This window comes from Symphalangus syndactylus, chromosome 2, assembly GCF_028878055.3.
Source record: "Symphalangus syndactylus isolate Jambi chromosome 2, NHGRI_mSymSyn1-v2.1_pri, whole genome shotgun sequence".
In the NCBI taxonomy this organism is placed as follows: domain Eukaryota; kingdom Metazoa; phylum Chordata; class Mammalia; order Primates; family Hylobatidae; genus Symphalangus; species Symphalangus syndactylus.
In genome coordinates this window covers 106,143,496-106,161,692 of record NC_072424.2, presented here as the reverse complement: position 1 = coordinate 106,161,692, position 18,197 = coordinate 106,143,496, and the positions used below count along the sequence as shown (strand labels likewise).

The 18,197-nt window shown below is 34.0% G+C and overlaps 1 protein-coding gene across 11 annotated transcripts in view; it reads left to right on the top strand.

Moving 5' to 3' along the window:
- Positions 1–18,197, top strand: part of PTPRK (protein tyrosine phosphatase receptor type K) — a 560,116-nt gene that overhangs the window by 121,492 nt on the left and 420,427 nt on the right. For all 11 annotated transcript variants that reach the window (XM_055263595.2, XM_063621231.1, XM_055263606.2 and 8 more), the window contains exon 2: positions 670–792. In XM_055263595.2, the coding sequence (XP_055119570.1) occupies positions 670–792 (123 nt within the window). The remainder of the gene's footprint in view (positions 1–669; positions 793–18,197) is intronic.

Here is an 18,197-nt window from a genome sequence, read left to right as displayed (position 1 = left end):
ACCACAGGCTACTCCCTTTGCAAACTTCCTCGTTTTCTGAGTGGTGATGGAAAATTGAAAGTACCTCTGATTGGTTGCAGAAAGTACTGTAAAGTGTTGATTGCAGGCCACCACTTCATTTACATGAGGTGAGCACCAAGTGGCCAATCGGAAACCTCTAGGGAGGTATTTGGACCCCAGAAGATTCCGTATTGGGCCCTTGACCCGCTGCTCGCGCACTCCCACGGTGTGGAGTGTACTTTCCTTTTCAGTAAATCTCTGCTTTCGTTACTTCATTCTTTCCTCGCTTTGGTGTGGGTTTTGTCCAATTCTTCGTTCAAGACGCCAAGAACCTGGACAACTTGCAGTCAAGGTCCTCTACCAGTAACACTTTGTATATTTCAAGAAAGCCTGACTTATGCATGTATCTTCTATTATTTTTAATAGTTCAAAATCTGTGCCTCAGTCTCCCTTCTGGGGCTCAAATGGGCTTCTTTTTCAAACAGAAAGTACTGATAGAAATTTATTTTTCTGTGAAAATTTAAAAAGAATAGTGATAAACAGGAGTACCATTTATTATTAAGATTGTGAGTAACATTATATATATCAATATAACATTTCCTTCCCCAGAACTTTCGTTATGTTTGGAAAATCTGTTTAGAATGTAACAGTAGTCTTCTTTTCTCCTAGGTGGCTGTACTTTCGATGATGGTCCAGGGGCCTGTGATTACCACCAGGATCTGTATGATGACTTTGAATGGGTGCATGTTAGTGCTCAAGAGCCTCATTATCTACCACCCGAGATGCCCCAAGGTGAGAGTCACTCTGTTTAGTCAGTGTTGGGGGAATAGTTTTGCAGTATCTATGATTTTCTTATTTAAGGTGTAACAACAATAATTTAATGGTTATAATAAACTAAATTATTGTGCTACTGGATCACATCTAAGAACCTTAAAGTATTCTTTGCCTTTGCCTTAATAACTTTCTGTAATTCTGTATTCCTTGTTATTTGTCTTTGAAAAAAAAAAGATAAGTATTAGTGTTTTTTTTTCTATTTAATAAAAACCCAAGTGACAAACCAAAAATCAAAAAATAAAAAAAAAACAGAATAAACAAAAAAAAAATCCTTTCCAAAAAAACTTAAATGTGGGATCCGCTCTTTTTGTAATTATTCAATTAAATTATATAGGTTGGATCCAATCAGACTGAAGGGAAAGAATTTTATTACATTGTAGGGAGAGAGTTTGTGTCTTTCTCCCAGTGGTCATGAGCATGCCAGTGACTCTGAGTGGAGGCAGCATGGAGACAAAAGTGTCAAATGGAGATCTTTTATCTGAGAATTGTAGAGAAATAGGGCCAAATCTGTTCTTTTGTTGTTGTTGTTGTTTTTTGATATGGAGTCTCACTCTGTCGCTCAGGCTAGAGTGCGGTGGCCTGATCTCAGCTCACTGCAATCTCTGCCTCCCAGGTTCAAGTGATTCCCTTGCCTCAGCCTCCTGAGTAGCTGGGACTACAGGTGTGCACCACCATGCCCAGCCATTTTTTGTATTTTTAGTAGAGGCGGGGTTTCACCATGTTGGTCAGGCTGGTCTCGAACTCCTGACCTCGTGGTCCGCCTGCCTCGGCCTCCCAAACTGCTGGGATTACAAGTGTGAGCCACCATGCCCAGCATCTTTTCGTTTTTTACCTTACTTTGTTATATCCTTTGATTTTGGGTTTTGTGAGATAATATAATTTATAATTGTTTAAACCAGTGTGCATTGTGTTTCATCTTACTTAGGAAAACATATTAACATAGGATGTCAATATTTACATACCATTCATACAATATTGGACTAATAGTTGTGCTTTCAATTCTGCATATTAATCTGGAGCAAATTCCAAGTTCTGTGCATATATGCTTAGCAAGAACATTAAATTGTAACATTGAAAATGTAAACAGGAATTTAAAAATACAACATGAAAGAGAACAAACTCTTTCCTTTTCAATATTTAGAAAGAAACAAAAATAGTACATAATTATATATAATATATAGCCATATACATATAATATATATCATTATGCTATTATAATATATAATATAATTAATGTACTGATTGCTTAGTACTAATAATTTAGGTTTCAAAGTATATTTTAGTATTTTTATTATGATTAAAAATGGTTTGGAATTAATTTTTCTACAAAATGAGTAAGTCCTTCTTGAGTGTGAATTTTAGATATGACAATTTTAGACATAGCCATTAGAAGTGAAAATGTCAATTCTGCTTATTGAAGAGAGAAAATTCTATCAGCAGCATCCCTGAACTTGCTGATTAATATGATTTAAAAAAACAAAAAGTGAAAACGTCAACAATAAACAATTTATCACAAGCACGCAAAGTAAATAAAACCTAAAAGTTACATTTCTAAATGTAATTTTCGGTTTGTAAATGAATATGGTAAATATTTCCTTGAAAAAATTTTATTGGTTCCCCGGTGATGTGTACTTTTATAATAGAATGAATTGAATTTGCTTTTTACTCTGAATTGTCACTTTCCGTGATTGAGTAGGCAAATGGTTATTTTTGAGGCTGAACTGAGCCATAATTTCCTTTGCAGAGGGAAAATTGGAACTGTGTGGTTGACACTTCTTGCTTCTTATATTTGACCCCTACTTTGTCAGCAGACTCATTTAATTTTGTGCATAGATTTGTATTTTTTCTTTCAAAGGTGTGTAACCTTATTTTCCTGGTGCATTTTAATTAAACTACTGTAATTTTTCACCTGAATTTTCTCTGTGGTATATTTAGACTAAACTTTTCATATAAAATTAAAGGGGGTGGGTGGGCTGGGATGCACACATTTTGTATGTTTATCATCATAGGATAATAAGAAAGATGTTGATTTATGGAAATGTTACCATTGCTAATTACCACTGATGGTGGGTAATGAATAGTTGAAGAATTACTGCTCAGATGACCTTGTTGGCTCACCTTTGATGAACAGCTTAATCGGTGGTTACAGTACAGGATGATATGCACAGAAAATGAAAGCATTTGAAATTCAGCCATATCTTCCAATTAATAGGACATTAAGTAATTAATCATGCAGAGGAGGGAAAAAGGTCATGGCCACTTTGCCGAGTGAAACTGTGTTTAGTCTTCAGAGAGGTGAGAGAAGGCACTCAGGTATATTATTCTTTTAGTCATCTCTTTTTATAATAGATACTATTGTTTTTCATTTTCCTTCTGATATTCCTTTAAAGTGCTGACTGAATATTCCTTGCTCATAAATTGGCATAAAGGAGACATTTAGATTTTTCATACTAAAATGTTATGATCTTTTTATTGTCACATAAATTAGCAAGCATGCCTATTTTCTTTATGTACTTTAAAAACACACACAAATGAAAACAAAACAAAACAAACAAAAAACCCCAAATGTTTGGGAACTCTATAAAAGCTGGCTCTCCAAACCTAACTTGTTACTGAACTGTGTGATACTTGGTGCTGTTAACTGGCTTCTGTTTATTAACCTTTTTGGACTGAAAGCCAAGAGTGAGAGAAAAAAGGATGAATAAATAGATTAGAATGAAAGAAGACTGAAGATGGATAGTAGAGAATAATAGAAAAAAAGAAAATTGTTTCTATTCATGCAGAGATACAGTACCATCAATCATTGCTTAAAATGTTCTGCAGCAGTTCCTACTTACTACTTACTACACAGTTCCACATACTTACAATGATGATGACTGAAAGGTCTGCCAAATAGAATAAAAAACAGCATGCAAAAGAATGAGTACTTCATAAGACAGTTCTAATGTCCCCAAATCATATGAAATTATGAACACCTACTTAGTCATCAACAAAATGCATATTTAAAACACAGTGAGAAATTACTGTACAATCAGTGGAAAAATGAAAATTTTAATTCCAAGTGTTGGCAAAAATGTAGAGCAAGTAAAACCCTCTAATACTACTGTTGGAGCATAAATCTGTACAACCTTATGACCAGGAAATCCATTCGTGGGTATAAGCCCAGCAGGAGTGAGTATACATGTGTACCAAAAGACATGTGCAAGAATGTTGATAGCATCAGCATTCATAATAGTTCTAAGCTGAAAACAACCCAAATGTCTGTCAGCAGTGCAATGTATAAATAAATGGTGGCATATTCATAAAGTGGAATATTGTACTGCAAATAAATGAAAGAACCATTGCTTTATACAATAACATGAATGAATTTCACAAACACTATCTTAAGGGAAAGAAACCAGATGCAAGAGGGTATATATTATATACATTTATATAAATTATGTAAGTTTCAGAAACAGGCAAAACTAATCAATGATATTAGAAATCAGCATATTATTTACTTGAAGGAGGGTTTGGGTAAATGATGGTTAGTGCTTGTCAGGTGGCATGAAGGAGTCTTCCAGATGCTGGTGATAGTCTGTTTCTTAATCTGGATGGCGTTTTACAGTTTGAGGTGTGCTGAAATCTGTAAAAAGTCATTGAGCTGTGCAATGATGAGTTGTGTACTTTTCTTTACGTATCTGATATGTCAATGTAAATTGACAAAAAATAAATAAAACCAATGCACACAAGGCTGGGAAACTAAAATAATAAATAAAATGTCATGGATTAGAACAAAAGATATAAAATAGATATCCTCAAATGGGTCCAAACTGCTAGTTTTCTTACCATACTGGATTCTCTCCTCCCTACTAAAAAATACTGTGTTCGCTGATATCTTTGTATGGGCCTTGTATTGTTCTTTTCCCTCTGCTGAAATATTTATTTGTCTACTTATCCATTCATCAATCTCTTACCCATTTTTACTGTGTCTTCTCACGTTCTACCTGCTTTGAGAAGATTTTCCTGACTGGCTTGAAACTCTATTTCTTCTATCCTCATATCGGAAGATGCGGCCCACTGTACTATGTACTACTTAAATTGTAGCTATTTTTATAGTATATTTCTTATCTGTCCTTCTGTCCATTAGACTATAATATGGTCCTTATGAATGGCTGGGCATGGTGGCTCACGCCTGTAATCCCAGCACTTTGGGAGACCGAGGTGGGTGGATCACGAGGTTAGGAGTTCGAGACCAGCCCAAGCAACATGGTGAAACCCCGTCTCTACTAAAAATAGAAAAATTAGTCGGGCATGGTGGCAGGCGCCTGTAATCCCAGCTACTCAGGAGGCTGAGGCAGGAGAATTACTTGAACCGGGAGGCGGAGGTTTCAGTGAGCCGAGATCAGGCCACTGCACTCCAGCCTGGGTGACAGAGCGAGACTCTGTCTTAAAAAAAAAAAAAAAAAAAAGTCCTTTTGAACATAGACCATATTTTTTTGTCTTTTATTTCTCAAAAATAATGAGAAATGTTTTTCTTTTGTCTATTTTCTTAGACAAAAATGCCAACTTCTGTAATGTAAGTTTTAAAATATTTTTGTCAAGAATTAAACAAGAGGTTTTTCCTTTTGTTAGAAAATTAATTGAATTCAAAAATACCCCATTTACCAAACATTATATTGAGTTGAGATTTTTATGTGATTAGACCTTTACGTAATTATTAAGATTTGACCTTTGTCTTTATAAATATTACTTATCTATATTGGATACACTTAAATGTTGTTAATTTTACCAAAAAAGTGTATTCTTTTCAGATTTCTTTCTCTCTTTTTCTTTTTGACTTTTGCTTGTCAAATTCCGATCTTCTGTTCCTCAAAAATCTATTGTAGATATATTTTCAGAACCTATAGAGAATGAGAGCTGTTACATGGAACTAGAAATCATTCTTTGATCTCAAAGACGTGTGTTTTTGACATTCTTTTGTCAATTTTTTTATGCTTATGACCTTATGAAACAAATTTATTTGACCATTTTACTATATGTTCTGTCCTAGATCTGAGAGTAGGGATTGTGATTGACAACTCAATACATTTATCTTTGACTGTAATTATAACTTCTTTTTAATTTTAACAGGTTTTTGTAAAATGGCTAATTGAATTTTCGTTTAGAGTCTCTAGAGAACTTATTTGATAGTATTTAAAATTATGACTGAATTGTATCCCACCTTCAGTCTAGTGTTTTCACTGATAATAATGAAAATAACTGTACAGAGTTCTTTCACTGACAATAATGAAAATAATAATTTTCACTGATAATAATGAAAATAACTGTACAGAGTTCTTTATTTAAAATGCACACACTGTATATATAGTAAAAAACGAAAGCCCTTTGTCGTTAAATAACTCTGAAGATTGAAGTAAGGAACCATTCCTCCTCCTTTATAAAACTTAGTGAGGTCTGATTCAGTAGTTTAAGGCCATATGTCTCCAAGTGTTTTTCAGAGAAGCCACCTTGATGGAGCCAGGTGGTATAGAGAAAGGGGTAGGGGTGAGAATGTAGGGGATTATAAAACAGATAATTCCAGGACCATTCTTAAATTATTCATTTGGAGAGATTTGTTGTGCTGTTTTATTCAGTGGGGAGCATGCATGGGTCACATGATTTTGTACCTGGCTTTCTTCTGATAGTGTGATGAAGTGAAAAATTAAATAAGACATTGGTGTCCATAATTTGATGCATACAATAAAAGATATAGGTAACATGATTTCAGCTAAGTTTCCTAAGTAATGATATGAGTCTCTTAGTTTTATAAGAGAAGATCTAGTAATAATTTAATTTAGTAATAATTTATTAAAATAATGTTATATATGCCATGGAACACATTTTAATACATCTGAGAAAAAATTTCAAGAAAGTTCTTATGTTAACTTATGCTTTCTTTCTCTCTGGGAACAGTGATCAGTTACTAAAAGTAGTGGATCACTTTGACTAATATTTTCATCCCCCTATTATAGATGATTAATAAAAAAGCATATTTTTTTTTTTACAAAGTCATAACTGCTAAAAATCGCACACAGTTGAATTAACAGAATTATTTGACAGTGTATCTTCCGGAGACGAAACATGGCAGAGAGTGGTAGAATACAGTTTTGTGCATATAGTGTTGGCAATGAATATTGGCTTGGAATATTATGGCTAGTTTTGTATTAGAAGATGGAGAAAATCAGGCCAAAATGTTGGTTTGCTTTCTTTTTGTCATCTACTTAGCATTGTCTGTTAACACAACCAAAGAGAGTGTGTGTGTGAACATGTGCAGTTGTCCTAAGGGGAACTGAGAGATTTGGTGGTAGTGAGGAGAGGAAGGGCTTAACATGAGACCATTAACATAGATGGGAAAACCTCAAAAAGTACTGGATATAGGTGTTAGATTCTAAGGAGCGTGAAAACTTCAGAGGTTTAAAGCTGGAAGGTTATGCGTCATTCAATGATTTTCAGCTTTTTTTTTAAGTAATAGAATTCTTTTTTTAAAAAATAATATTTTCTATCACTTTAATATTTAAAATCAATGACAAGGAATGAATGGTCCTGGAACTTAATCTGTTTTATAATCCCCTACATTCTCACCATCTACCCCTTTGTCTCTACCACCCTGGCTCCATCAAGATGGCTTCTCTGAAAAACACCTAGAGACATATGGCTCCAAAGGGCAGTTTGAAAACAATGATGTTGCAAACTCAAGCACTTTTAGATAAGCATCTCTGAGATGAAAGTGCTTACTACTATTAGCTACCACTTACTGGTCACTTACTGAGTTTTACTATACTAGGGATGTGACATGTATCTTATAATCTTCACAAGAGCCTTATAAAATTGGTGATATTTCAGAGATAAGTGGAGTGAATATCTTAATAGCATATCTACCAGAGACAAAACATGGCAGAGAGTGATAGAATAATTGTCACCCAGGGACAGAATTGGAACTTAGATCTGTCTGTCTAATATAAAAGTTACTCTTGTTCCAGTACCACAGTGCTTCATCATTGTAGTTGAGTTGACAAATTTCCTTGACTTGGGCATGGGCATTTATTTAAATCCACTATATAATGAGCTATATAATTTATTTGATTTAATCCAGAATGATCTTCTACCACTTCATTTAAAATACTTCTTTCCACAATTTGAAAGCTTTAAATGACTGTTTCTTACCCTTTGTGGGAAATGGAATCTGAGATTCACTGTTGTTTGGAATTGCTGCCAAACTTGCAGGATTTTCTCTATGATATTCTCATCTCTTGGGGAGACGCTTTGCCCTTCCTTTGATTTTCCTGTATGTTATTTTTAGTTATTTGATAAACACTTGCTGCAAGTCTGTTTAAGCAAACCTTTAGAAACATATATATTATCTGCTGTCTCATTAGAGCATGTATGGTAAAAGAAAAAATCGTGGATGAAAGGAATCAGACTAAAGTCTAGGGTTTGAAAATAATTTTAAGTCTTTGTTTGCAGTGAAGTATTTTAGGATGAGAATTATGGGCTTATTTCAATGTGCTCTTCCAAACCATGTTATCATCTGTCTATTGATGCTTTTGCCCTCTGCACAGAGAAGATACTTTGCCGCATTTGAGTTGCTTATTAAAAACAGTGGGAGTTGGAAGCAGTACAAGGTGAGAGAGTGAAAGGCTGTAATGGACTACTTGAAGGGTGAGCCACTTAATGAAGGCTGGTTTTTAATGTAAGGACTATTACCCTTGCGGACATAAATGCAACATGAAAAATGTCTAAATTACAGTGGACAGAAATGGCATGCTGAGACTGGAATTTTTTCCTGATATTTCAGGTACATAATGCATCTAAGTTAGATATATCCTAATATATTTCAGGGGAAAAGAATAGCCTAGTATTAAAAAAAAGGAAAAAAAAATGAATATAGGTGTCAGTGCTAGAGAACTTCCAACCTCCTAGATGAATTAAGATAAGAATACACAGCAATTTCAAAGACTATATAGTCACCTTTAACATATATCTTAAAGTCAATACATAGTCCAAAGACTCAAAATTACTTGTCCTTTGTAGGAGTGTGACCGAAAATACAGTTATGACCTTATACTTCTCCTCTCCAAAAATAAACTTGACTCAAGATAGGTAGGTACTATCTCAGTTTAAAAGCTTATAATCTTTCAAACACAAGAAGAATGCCAGGGAAATACATACGCGCGCGCACACACACACACACACACACACACAAAAGAGCACACAAGAAAAGGTAAGTAACTAGGAATTATTAAAAATATATATGATATTAATTATCTCATATGGTTAATGTGAAAAATATGGAGTTATGATTATGTATTAGATTATCATTACATATAAAAAATGCTTTAAAATCTTGGAAGAATGTTAGTTTTCCAACCTAGTTTCTGCCAAGAGTACTATGGTATGTTGTAAAGACCTCTACTCCCTCCCCAAAGAGGAAGTTATTGGCTGAGATACATTTTTCAATGAAAAGTGAACATTTTCTGAATTTAGAGCATATGACAACTTAGAAATGCTCACAGCATCATGAAATCTCCACCTAGCAATGCTGATTAAAAAGATGCTGGCTTACTTTTTCTAGGTTTATGAGAATAAAATTAAATAGGACAGTTTTACAAACTTCATCAAGCTGGTTATGTATTTCTGTATGTTCCTCCCACCTCAGTTATTTAAGAGTTGGAGATTAAATAGGAAAGTAGGGTGCCAATTTTGACTTTTCAAAAGTTATGTTTTGGGTGTGTGATTTTTATCCATGTTAGGTCAGACTTACTGGATACTTAAAAAATAATTCTCTGACTCCTTCTGGCTAATCCCAAGCATTTAAAATATGTCATTTCACTTAATTCTCCCAAAATGCCTTTGGAATATGTATTTACATCATTCTGTATATGAAGGAACTGAAGTCAGGCGAGCCTAAGTAAATTATCAAAGGTTTTATGTCTTGGGAAAGGCAAGGCTAGGAATCCAGGTATGTAGAGATATAGGATAAGGATTTAACCTTTGAACTTTATAAAACAAGTATATGTAGAAATCTTGCTTTAGAGACTGCAGCAAAAAGCTTCAGGGCTGACTTGGAGGTGTGGCAGAAGTTGTATCTCTTATGCTTTTTCCAGTGCAAGTAATGGGAAGCACAACTAGAAATGTGTTTAAACCATAAAGAAGGCTACTTTCACATAACAAAAAGTCCAGGGTTGGCTGATTCAGTGGCTCAGTGATTTCATCAAGAATTCAGATTTTTTCTTATCTCTTTGCTTCTCCATTCCAGTAGGTCATCTTTTTACCTCAGGCTATCTCTCTTTAAAGGTCTAAAATCTACGGCTATTCCAGGTACAAAATTCAGATACAAGAGTATCCTGAAGAAAAAGAGGTTCTTAGTTGTCTCCTCCTTATGTCTTATATGTATCAATAAATAAACACAAAAAACTTTTCTAGGATACTCTTTGATACAGACATGGTAGTATAGATCTGTAGGTAGAATTTCAAAGCTATGGGATTTAGAAGAATGCACAAATAAAGCATTTATTAGAACAGCATTGTATTCTCTAATGCAAGCTTGTCTAACCTGTGGACCATGTGCTGCCCAGGATGGCTTTGCATATGGCCAAACACAAATTTGTAAACTTTCTTCAAACATTATGAGATTTTTTTTTCTTTTTGTTAGCTCATCAGCTATCGTTAGTGTTAGGGTATTCTTCTTCTTCCAGGGTGGCCCAGGCAAGCCAAAAGATTGGATGCCCCTGCTCTAATGCGTTGTTCAGCCTAGCATCAGGTTTCCCTTAATTTCATGCATATATTACATATGCAGTATCTTCCTACCCCTAGTAAGCTTACCTTACCTTTCTAACCTACCATTGTTACTCACAAGAATTTTTCTTTCTGTCTTATTTTCCCTATGATTTTTATGATGTGGAATAAATAAGGGAACATACTTTATTAAAAAAAAAACCTCCAAAATGAAGAGTCAAGTGTTACACAGTGTGTATGTGAGTATATGCTAAAGATAGATTAATATATTATTGGGGGAACCAGCAGGATAGTAAGACTGGGTCAAAAGATTATAGGAATAAGGGAAACATTTATAATCAATGAAAGAAAGAATGGTGGAATACGATTCCTAAATTTTATACTAAATGTCCAATAAGACAATCAAAGTGAAACCATGAGGCTATCTTTACTAACAGACAAATCATTTTCCTCTGTACTAGGCAAAATTTGTTTGCATTATTATAATATGAGTATCATTTGCTATAAATGTTCTACAAGCTAAGTCTTTTCTCATAGAGTTGTAAAATATCTTAATCAGTAGTAATTAGTGACTCAGATGAAGCGACATACTTTTAAATAATTAGCTAATCCTTTGGTGAAGGATATACAGTCATTCTTGTGCTGGGTCCCAAGTTTGAACATTTTTTCTTAAAACTTCCCCCTTAGGATCATAAATATTATCCAAGGATGATTCTTGTTAAAAACAACAAAAAGGTGGTCTCCTTTTGTTTTTGTCTGATTTATTTATTTATTTATTTATTTAGAGTCTTGCTGTGTCACCCAGGCTGGAGTGCAGTGGTGCGATCTCGGCTCACTGCAACCTTCGCCTCCTGGGTTCAAGCGATTCTCCTGCCTCAGCCACCTGAGTAGCTAGGATTACAGGCATGCACCACCATGCCCAGCTAATTTTTGTATTTTTAGTAGAGATGGAGTTTAACCATGTTGGCCAGGCTGGTCTCAAACTCCTGATCTTATGTGATCTGCCTGCCTTGGCCTCCCAAAGTGCTGGGATTACAGGCGTGAGCCACTGCACCCAGCCTGTTTCCTTTAGGTAGGTGCAGCAAGAAGTGTTTATTGACATGAGCCTTGTAGTAGGATTGAAATATTCAGTGCCACACAATATTAAACAATTAGTAAGAGTGGAAAATTAACATCAATTGGAAGATTTCATTAGAAATCTAGAATTGTGTTTTCAGTAGCCTTTATTACTTCAGAGTATTTTAAAAAACAAATCTTGGTTTCTTCTTCTTTTCAGAAGCTTAGGAACCAACTCAAAATAACCATCTCCATTAGGAGTATTTCACTTGAAGTACTTATAAATGTGGGTGAATTCCTTCCTCTTTTATGTCTCCCAAATGAGCTGAGCTTCCTTGCTTGCCAGGGATTAACTATTTCCTCTCAGGCCGGAACCCTATACACTCAGACTAGGTAACAGACCCTGTTACTGGGAGGGCTCTATAGGTATTCATTGTTTCCACATATGAAATATACAGCCTTTGTCTCTTTGGTGAGCTTACTGTATGTGTTTTAGTAAAAAAGTTCTTCTTAATCAAACAATTTGTACAGTTGATTTGTCAAACTATATTCTGGTTAAAAAAAAGGCCGATTCTTAGTTATTTATCCAGTTAACTGCCATTGGAAGTAAAGTAGAAAAAATGTATTACTGAATATCTTAGATGTCAGTTAGAAGCAGATATCAATTAAAGAACCTTTATTAAGTCAAGGATTAAAATTAAATCAAGATAAATAAAAAGCTTTATTATTATATATACCAATCAAAAAAACAGAACATTAAAAATATATTGAAAATCTCCCAAATTGATTCACCGCATGAGTTAAGTTATATTTAATTATTTATCTCTTGAATTTGGGGATTATAGTTTATTTCATGAAGTCATCAATCCCAGAAACTCTGGCTTAGTAACCTGGTATAGTCTGGCTGATGTGTAGGTGATATCAGCTCTGAAGCTTGTACCCTTGAGGCTGGTCCTTGAAGACGTAACAGTTAGATGTACCTGATCTTTGACTTTCTATTGAGGCCAGTATTTGAGGACTTAATTTGTGGAGCCTATAGTGAATAGCAGAGCCTTCAGGCAAGTATGGGAGGAATGCAGAAACCACCTGCTGAATGACTGAATGCTTGTGATTAATTTATTATAGTAACCAACCGTATCACACTAGAAAAGAGAAAAATTCTCCATCAGGGTATAAGACTTACTATTTAATAAGTATTTGTTAACAGCTCCTCTGAAAGTAAGAATATATGGACAGTGACTGTATTAACAGCTTGCCATGTTCTTCCCGTAAATTGGAATTATTTTGGACACATTTTTTATTACCTGAAAAAAAATAATGCACAGAAAGTTGAACTTCTCTGATTTGAAGCTCTTTTTTATGCAAGCCTTATAATGGTGTTGAACTAATTAAAAAATATGGAACATACCAAACAAATTTAATTATTTTTATTGTTCCTAATCTTATAAGGCAAGGAAGTGAATTCCTGCGGTTGTCCAAAGACCTATAGGAAATCACAAAGGCAGATTAGAAGAAAAGACCTCTTGAAATTTTTATTTTTTCTGAATTTATTGTTTTATCATGCAAGGAAGAATCAGAAGTGTTATCACAGGAGATTGGTCACTTGATTAAGACAGGTGCCTAAAAATAAGGAATAATACCAGTATTTTAAAATTATTAATATTAATATTTATGATAATATTAATTATATTAATATAGTAATTTTGATATTAAAAATAAAATAGAAGGTAACACAATGATAAGGAAACTCAGCTCTTCCAAGAAATAAAGTTGTAGTTTTTAATCATCAAAACCATAATAAAATAAGCTTAATGTGTATAATATTATCCTGGAGAGATACCCAATCTTTCCTCAGATTAAACAGAAATTGGGAATAACTTTTGTAACCTCTTTTTACGAGGAGACTGAAAATACTAAGATCAATTTGTTATTTTAACAGAGATAAAACCTAATTCCAGTCTGGCATTAATATAATACTTGACAGTGAAACCTTTAAAAAAAATTAAAAATTTTTTCTGGTCACCAAATAATTTATTTCACGATTGCCTTGTATTCAATGTATTTCTTTAAATTCATTATGTTCTGCACACATTCCATTTGTAGTCACTCTAAACTTTTCATTAATATCTATACTATTCTGATGTTTTACTAACTGTTGTATTTGAATGTAACTCACAACAAACTCTTTCCACTAGTAGTTTTATTTACATCAAGCTTGTCCAACCCATGGCCCACCAGCCACATGTGGCCCAGGATAGCTTTGAATGTGGCCTAACACCAGTGTGGCCTAGCGAAGCCAAAAGATTGGACACCCCTGATTTACATATTATATTGAGTTTTTGAGTCATAAGTAAAAATACTTTCTCAGGAAAAAAAAATAGAAGTATTGTCCAAAAATCTTTGTATTGAGAGATATCTCTATTAAGTTATATATTGAGAAATATCTCCATTAAATTTGGTTTTTAAACCAAGAAAAGGTTTCTATTGATAAAAATATGGACAAAGGCAACATTTTGTGGGCTATTGTGTGTGTGGAACATATCAACTAGAAGTCCACCTTCAACCAGTTGTCAAAGTGAGTCTTGAATGAGAAAGAATATCTATTAGGAAGGGAAAAGTTAATTTGAAATTGTATTTTTGATGTAATTGTTGGTAATGAGCAAGCCTAAAAGGGTAGGAATTTATTTCCTAAACTAGCAGCTAAAGCAACAAAAAGATTATCCTTCTCTGAAAAGTTTAAGAAATAAATTCAATAATAGCTGTATAAAGCATTTGGGTATTTAATTTTTCTCATGTTTCTAGTATATTGCTTTACTTTCTATGGGACTAAGAAATAATTTAACTTAATGTTTTATAGAAAATAAAAATGTGTTTAAACTGTCAAAATATTTTTTCTGAATGTAATCTACTAATGACTTTGACTTATTACTTTTGTGGCTACAGTGATACTTAAAACAATGTTAAAGATATGCTATTGTTCATAAAACCACACTGTTCTTGACAATAGAATTAAGAAATTGATACTTAAAATTAAGAATAAGGTGAAACAATACCACCGTTCAGTGTTGTGCAGTTTAGCACTGTGTTTGGCACATAGACCTGTGATAAATAACTGTTTTATGAATAGCTCAAAAGCTTAAAAATATAAACATGATTTCTCAACTTTCTTCTGGAAAACATATCTTAACTATGTTGGAACTCAAATTATTTTTGAATGAATACATAAATGGAATGATAAATTTACACAAAGGAAAAAGGGGAATATTTTAGAAAATGATTTGAAGTTAACTGTTGTTAATGCACTATACTATTGCAAAATGGCCTTTTGAAGCTTTTTAATGTAGATGAATGAATGGGATGGATCTGGTCAAGAGGATTGTCTGAGTGGGTTTAATTCCAGCCCTGTATAACACTATAATAATATTCTACTGATGGTGTTTATGTTTTTTTCTGCATGTTATATGAAATCTTTGGAAGTTTAGATCTTTGCCCCAGTATTGGAAGATTATATTTTTCATGTTATGTCTTATAGTTAAACTTTGCTATTAAGGATGTTATTGTGACAAGAACGTCTTGCTTTATGTAATAGGCACTGATTTTGATTTTTTAAACTGGATTATTCAGGTATATTCATTGCCATTGGAACCAAGAAACAGACTCTTCTTAGCTTAGTAGTGGTGACTATTTCTTCTGTTCTCTTTGACTCAAAATTGAAGTCAATGAAGAAAAGCCAGTGGGAAGAGCTGATTGTTGCCATATGTCACATTCCTTATGATAAAGTCTAAGTTTCTCCCTAGTAATAAAATTTATATAAATCCTTTAAAAACTAGGATGACATTTATGTTACTTTCTTATTTTCGCAAGCTGAGCAGTTCTTTTACTGAACCAGTAGCAGTGGTACAAAAGTTGTTTTGAAATTTCAAATGCTCTACATCTATGTTTAGGAAGTGGATACCTATAGGTCCCAAGAAATCATTAGAGTGGAAGAAATAAAGAGAAATGGATGGTCAATAAAAACAATTTATAATTTTTAGCTGGGTGTGGTGGCTAACACCTGTAATTCCAGCACTTTGGGAGGCTGAGGCGGGAGGATCACTTGAGGCTAGGAGTTCAAGACCAGCCTGGCCAACATAGTAAAACCCCATCTCTACTAAAAATACAAACAAAAACAAAAACAACAAACAAACAAACAAAAAATTAGCCAGGCATGGTGGTGCGTGCCTGTAATCCCAGTTACTTGGGAGGCTGAGGCAGGAGAATCTCTTGAACCTGGGAGGCAGAGGTTGCAGTTAGCTGAGATCACGCCACTGCACTCCAGTCTGGGTGACAGAGTGAGACTCCATTAAAAAAAAAAAAAAAAAGAATTTTCATATAGGTTTTCTTTATGCTGCTTTTAAATATTTATTGTCCATTTTTAAATGGACACATGATTACATATAGTTGAAAAGATAGTATTCTACAATAGAAGTCATAGTTCTTTGTGCTCAATTTTCCTAGTATTTTTACACACAAAATCTTCAAACTCAGCATATCATATAAACCATTTTGGTACTAGCACCATTATAATACTTTCAACATTATTGAAACTGATTTTTTTTCTTTTTTTTTTTTTTGAGATAGGGTATTGCTCTGTTGCTCAGGCTTGAGTGCAGTGTCACAGTCATGGCAGTCCTCCCACCTCAGCCTTCCTAGCAGGTGGGACTACAGGTGTGTGCCACCACACCTGGCTAATTCTTGTATTTTTTTGTAGAGATGGGATTTTGCCAGTTGCCCAAGCTGGTTTCAAACTCCTGGGCTCAAGTGATCCACCTCAGCCTCCCAAGGTTCTGGGATTACAGGCATGAGCCACCATGCCTGGCCTGAAATTAATTTCTGTTAAATCTGAAAGAGACCCTAGAGATTATCTCTAGTCTAAACTTTGGTTTTACAAATAAAGAATTGTGTAGAAATAGGCAAACTGACACAGGAAGCTGCGTAACCTGAATTTAAATCTAGGTTTTATTGCTTGAGATTTGGTCATGACATATAACCTTTCTGAGCTTCCATTTTCCCATCAGTAATTTAGGAATAATAACATTTCTCTCTCTCTCTCTCTCTCTCTCTCTCTCTGTAAATGTTGTTGTACCAGTGAAATGAAATACAGTGTGCAGCATCTGGTAGTATCTGGGATGTAGCTGATGGTGAATGAATACCATTTGCCTCCTTCCCTCTGGCCCAAGGTGACATGGCCAGTTAGTAATCTCATTAATCTATAAGAAATTGGTTTGAATTTCTTTCACTTATTTTTTTTTTTAAAGCAAGGAATAAATTGCATTTTCTCATCACAATTTTTCAGTAGCTCATTAGCAATTATTTTATATCCAATTCTGAAAATTACCTTTGTTATATAATTGCCCACTGAATACAGTTGCTTTGCACTCTGACACATAATGGTATCTAGAAATGATTTTTATAACAAAGATAGAATAATGAGGTATGGAAATAGTTTGGGAAAAGGTTTATTATTTCTCAAGTCTTAAGACTGTTTTTATGTAGTTATTCCACGTGGGTTATTGAATTGCTTTGTGATCATTCTAATTAAAAAATTTTCTAATGAAATACACCCTTTTACTTTGAATTTTACTTAATGTTGACAGCAGCTGCAGCCTATAATGTCATAAGGCCGAGGAAGAAGTTATGCAACAACATTTAAAGCTGAGACACTGGAAAAATTGTTAAAAGTATCTCACACTGCAAAAACACAAGCAAGCACCAGCAAATATCTAGATTTGAAAAAAAATGGGTTTAAAAATGTCTGATAGAGTTTATTGTCATATGTTTAAAAATCTGGATATTCTATTGCACAGATTTTGGTTTTATGGCTTACAGTAGAACTTATAAGGATACTTACTTGGATTCTACATATTTGATTTATTTTTTAACCTGTTTTCAGATGTTTGGGCTGTGCCCAGATTGTTAGCTATGAAATCTTGTTCTAAAATGAGAAATCTGATAGGATGGCTGTCTTACCTATGCCTTGGTTACGTCTCTTGAAGAATGAGAGAAGGAAAAATTCTCTCTGCTCTTTGTAGGTCTCTTTTACATGATATGATAATTAATGCATTTTCAGTTACTTTTTATGTCAAATGCAGATTCCTTTAAACCTGCAGCTCCATAGATGTGTTTAGGGGGTTTATAAACCCTTTAAAATTGTAATATTGTATATATATACACACACACACACATTTACACACACACATATATATATACACACACACACATATGTGTGTGTATATGTCTGTGTGTAGGAAGGTATGTGATTTTCCAAGAATATATTAGACACAGAATATCAGAATAATCACACAGAATAGTAGCAGAATTCTATAGAGTACAACACTGAACAGGTCTTTAAGGCACAGCCCTTGGGGAAGATTGCATTTATAATGGCAAACAAAACTCCCACTTTGCTCATCTCCAAGTCTGGTGTCTTGTGCTGATGCAATCAAAGTTGATACTTTTTTCTACAGAGTCTCCTTTGCACCCTTTTAATTTTATTTTCATCCTTTCAAGGA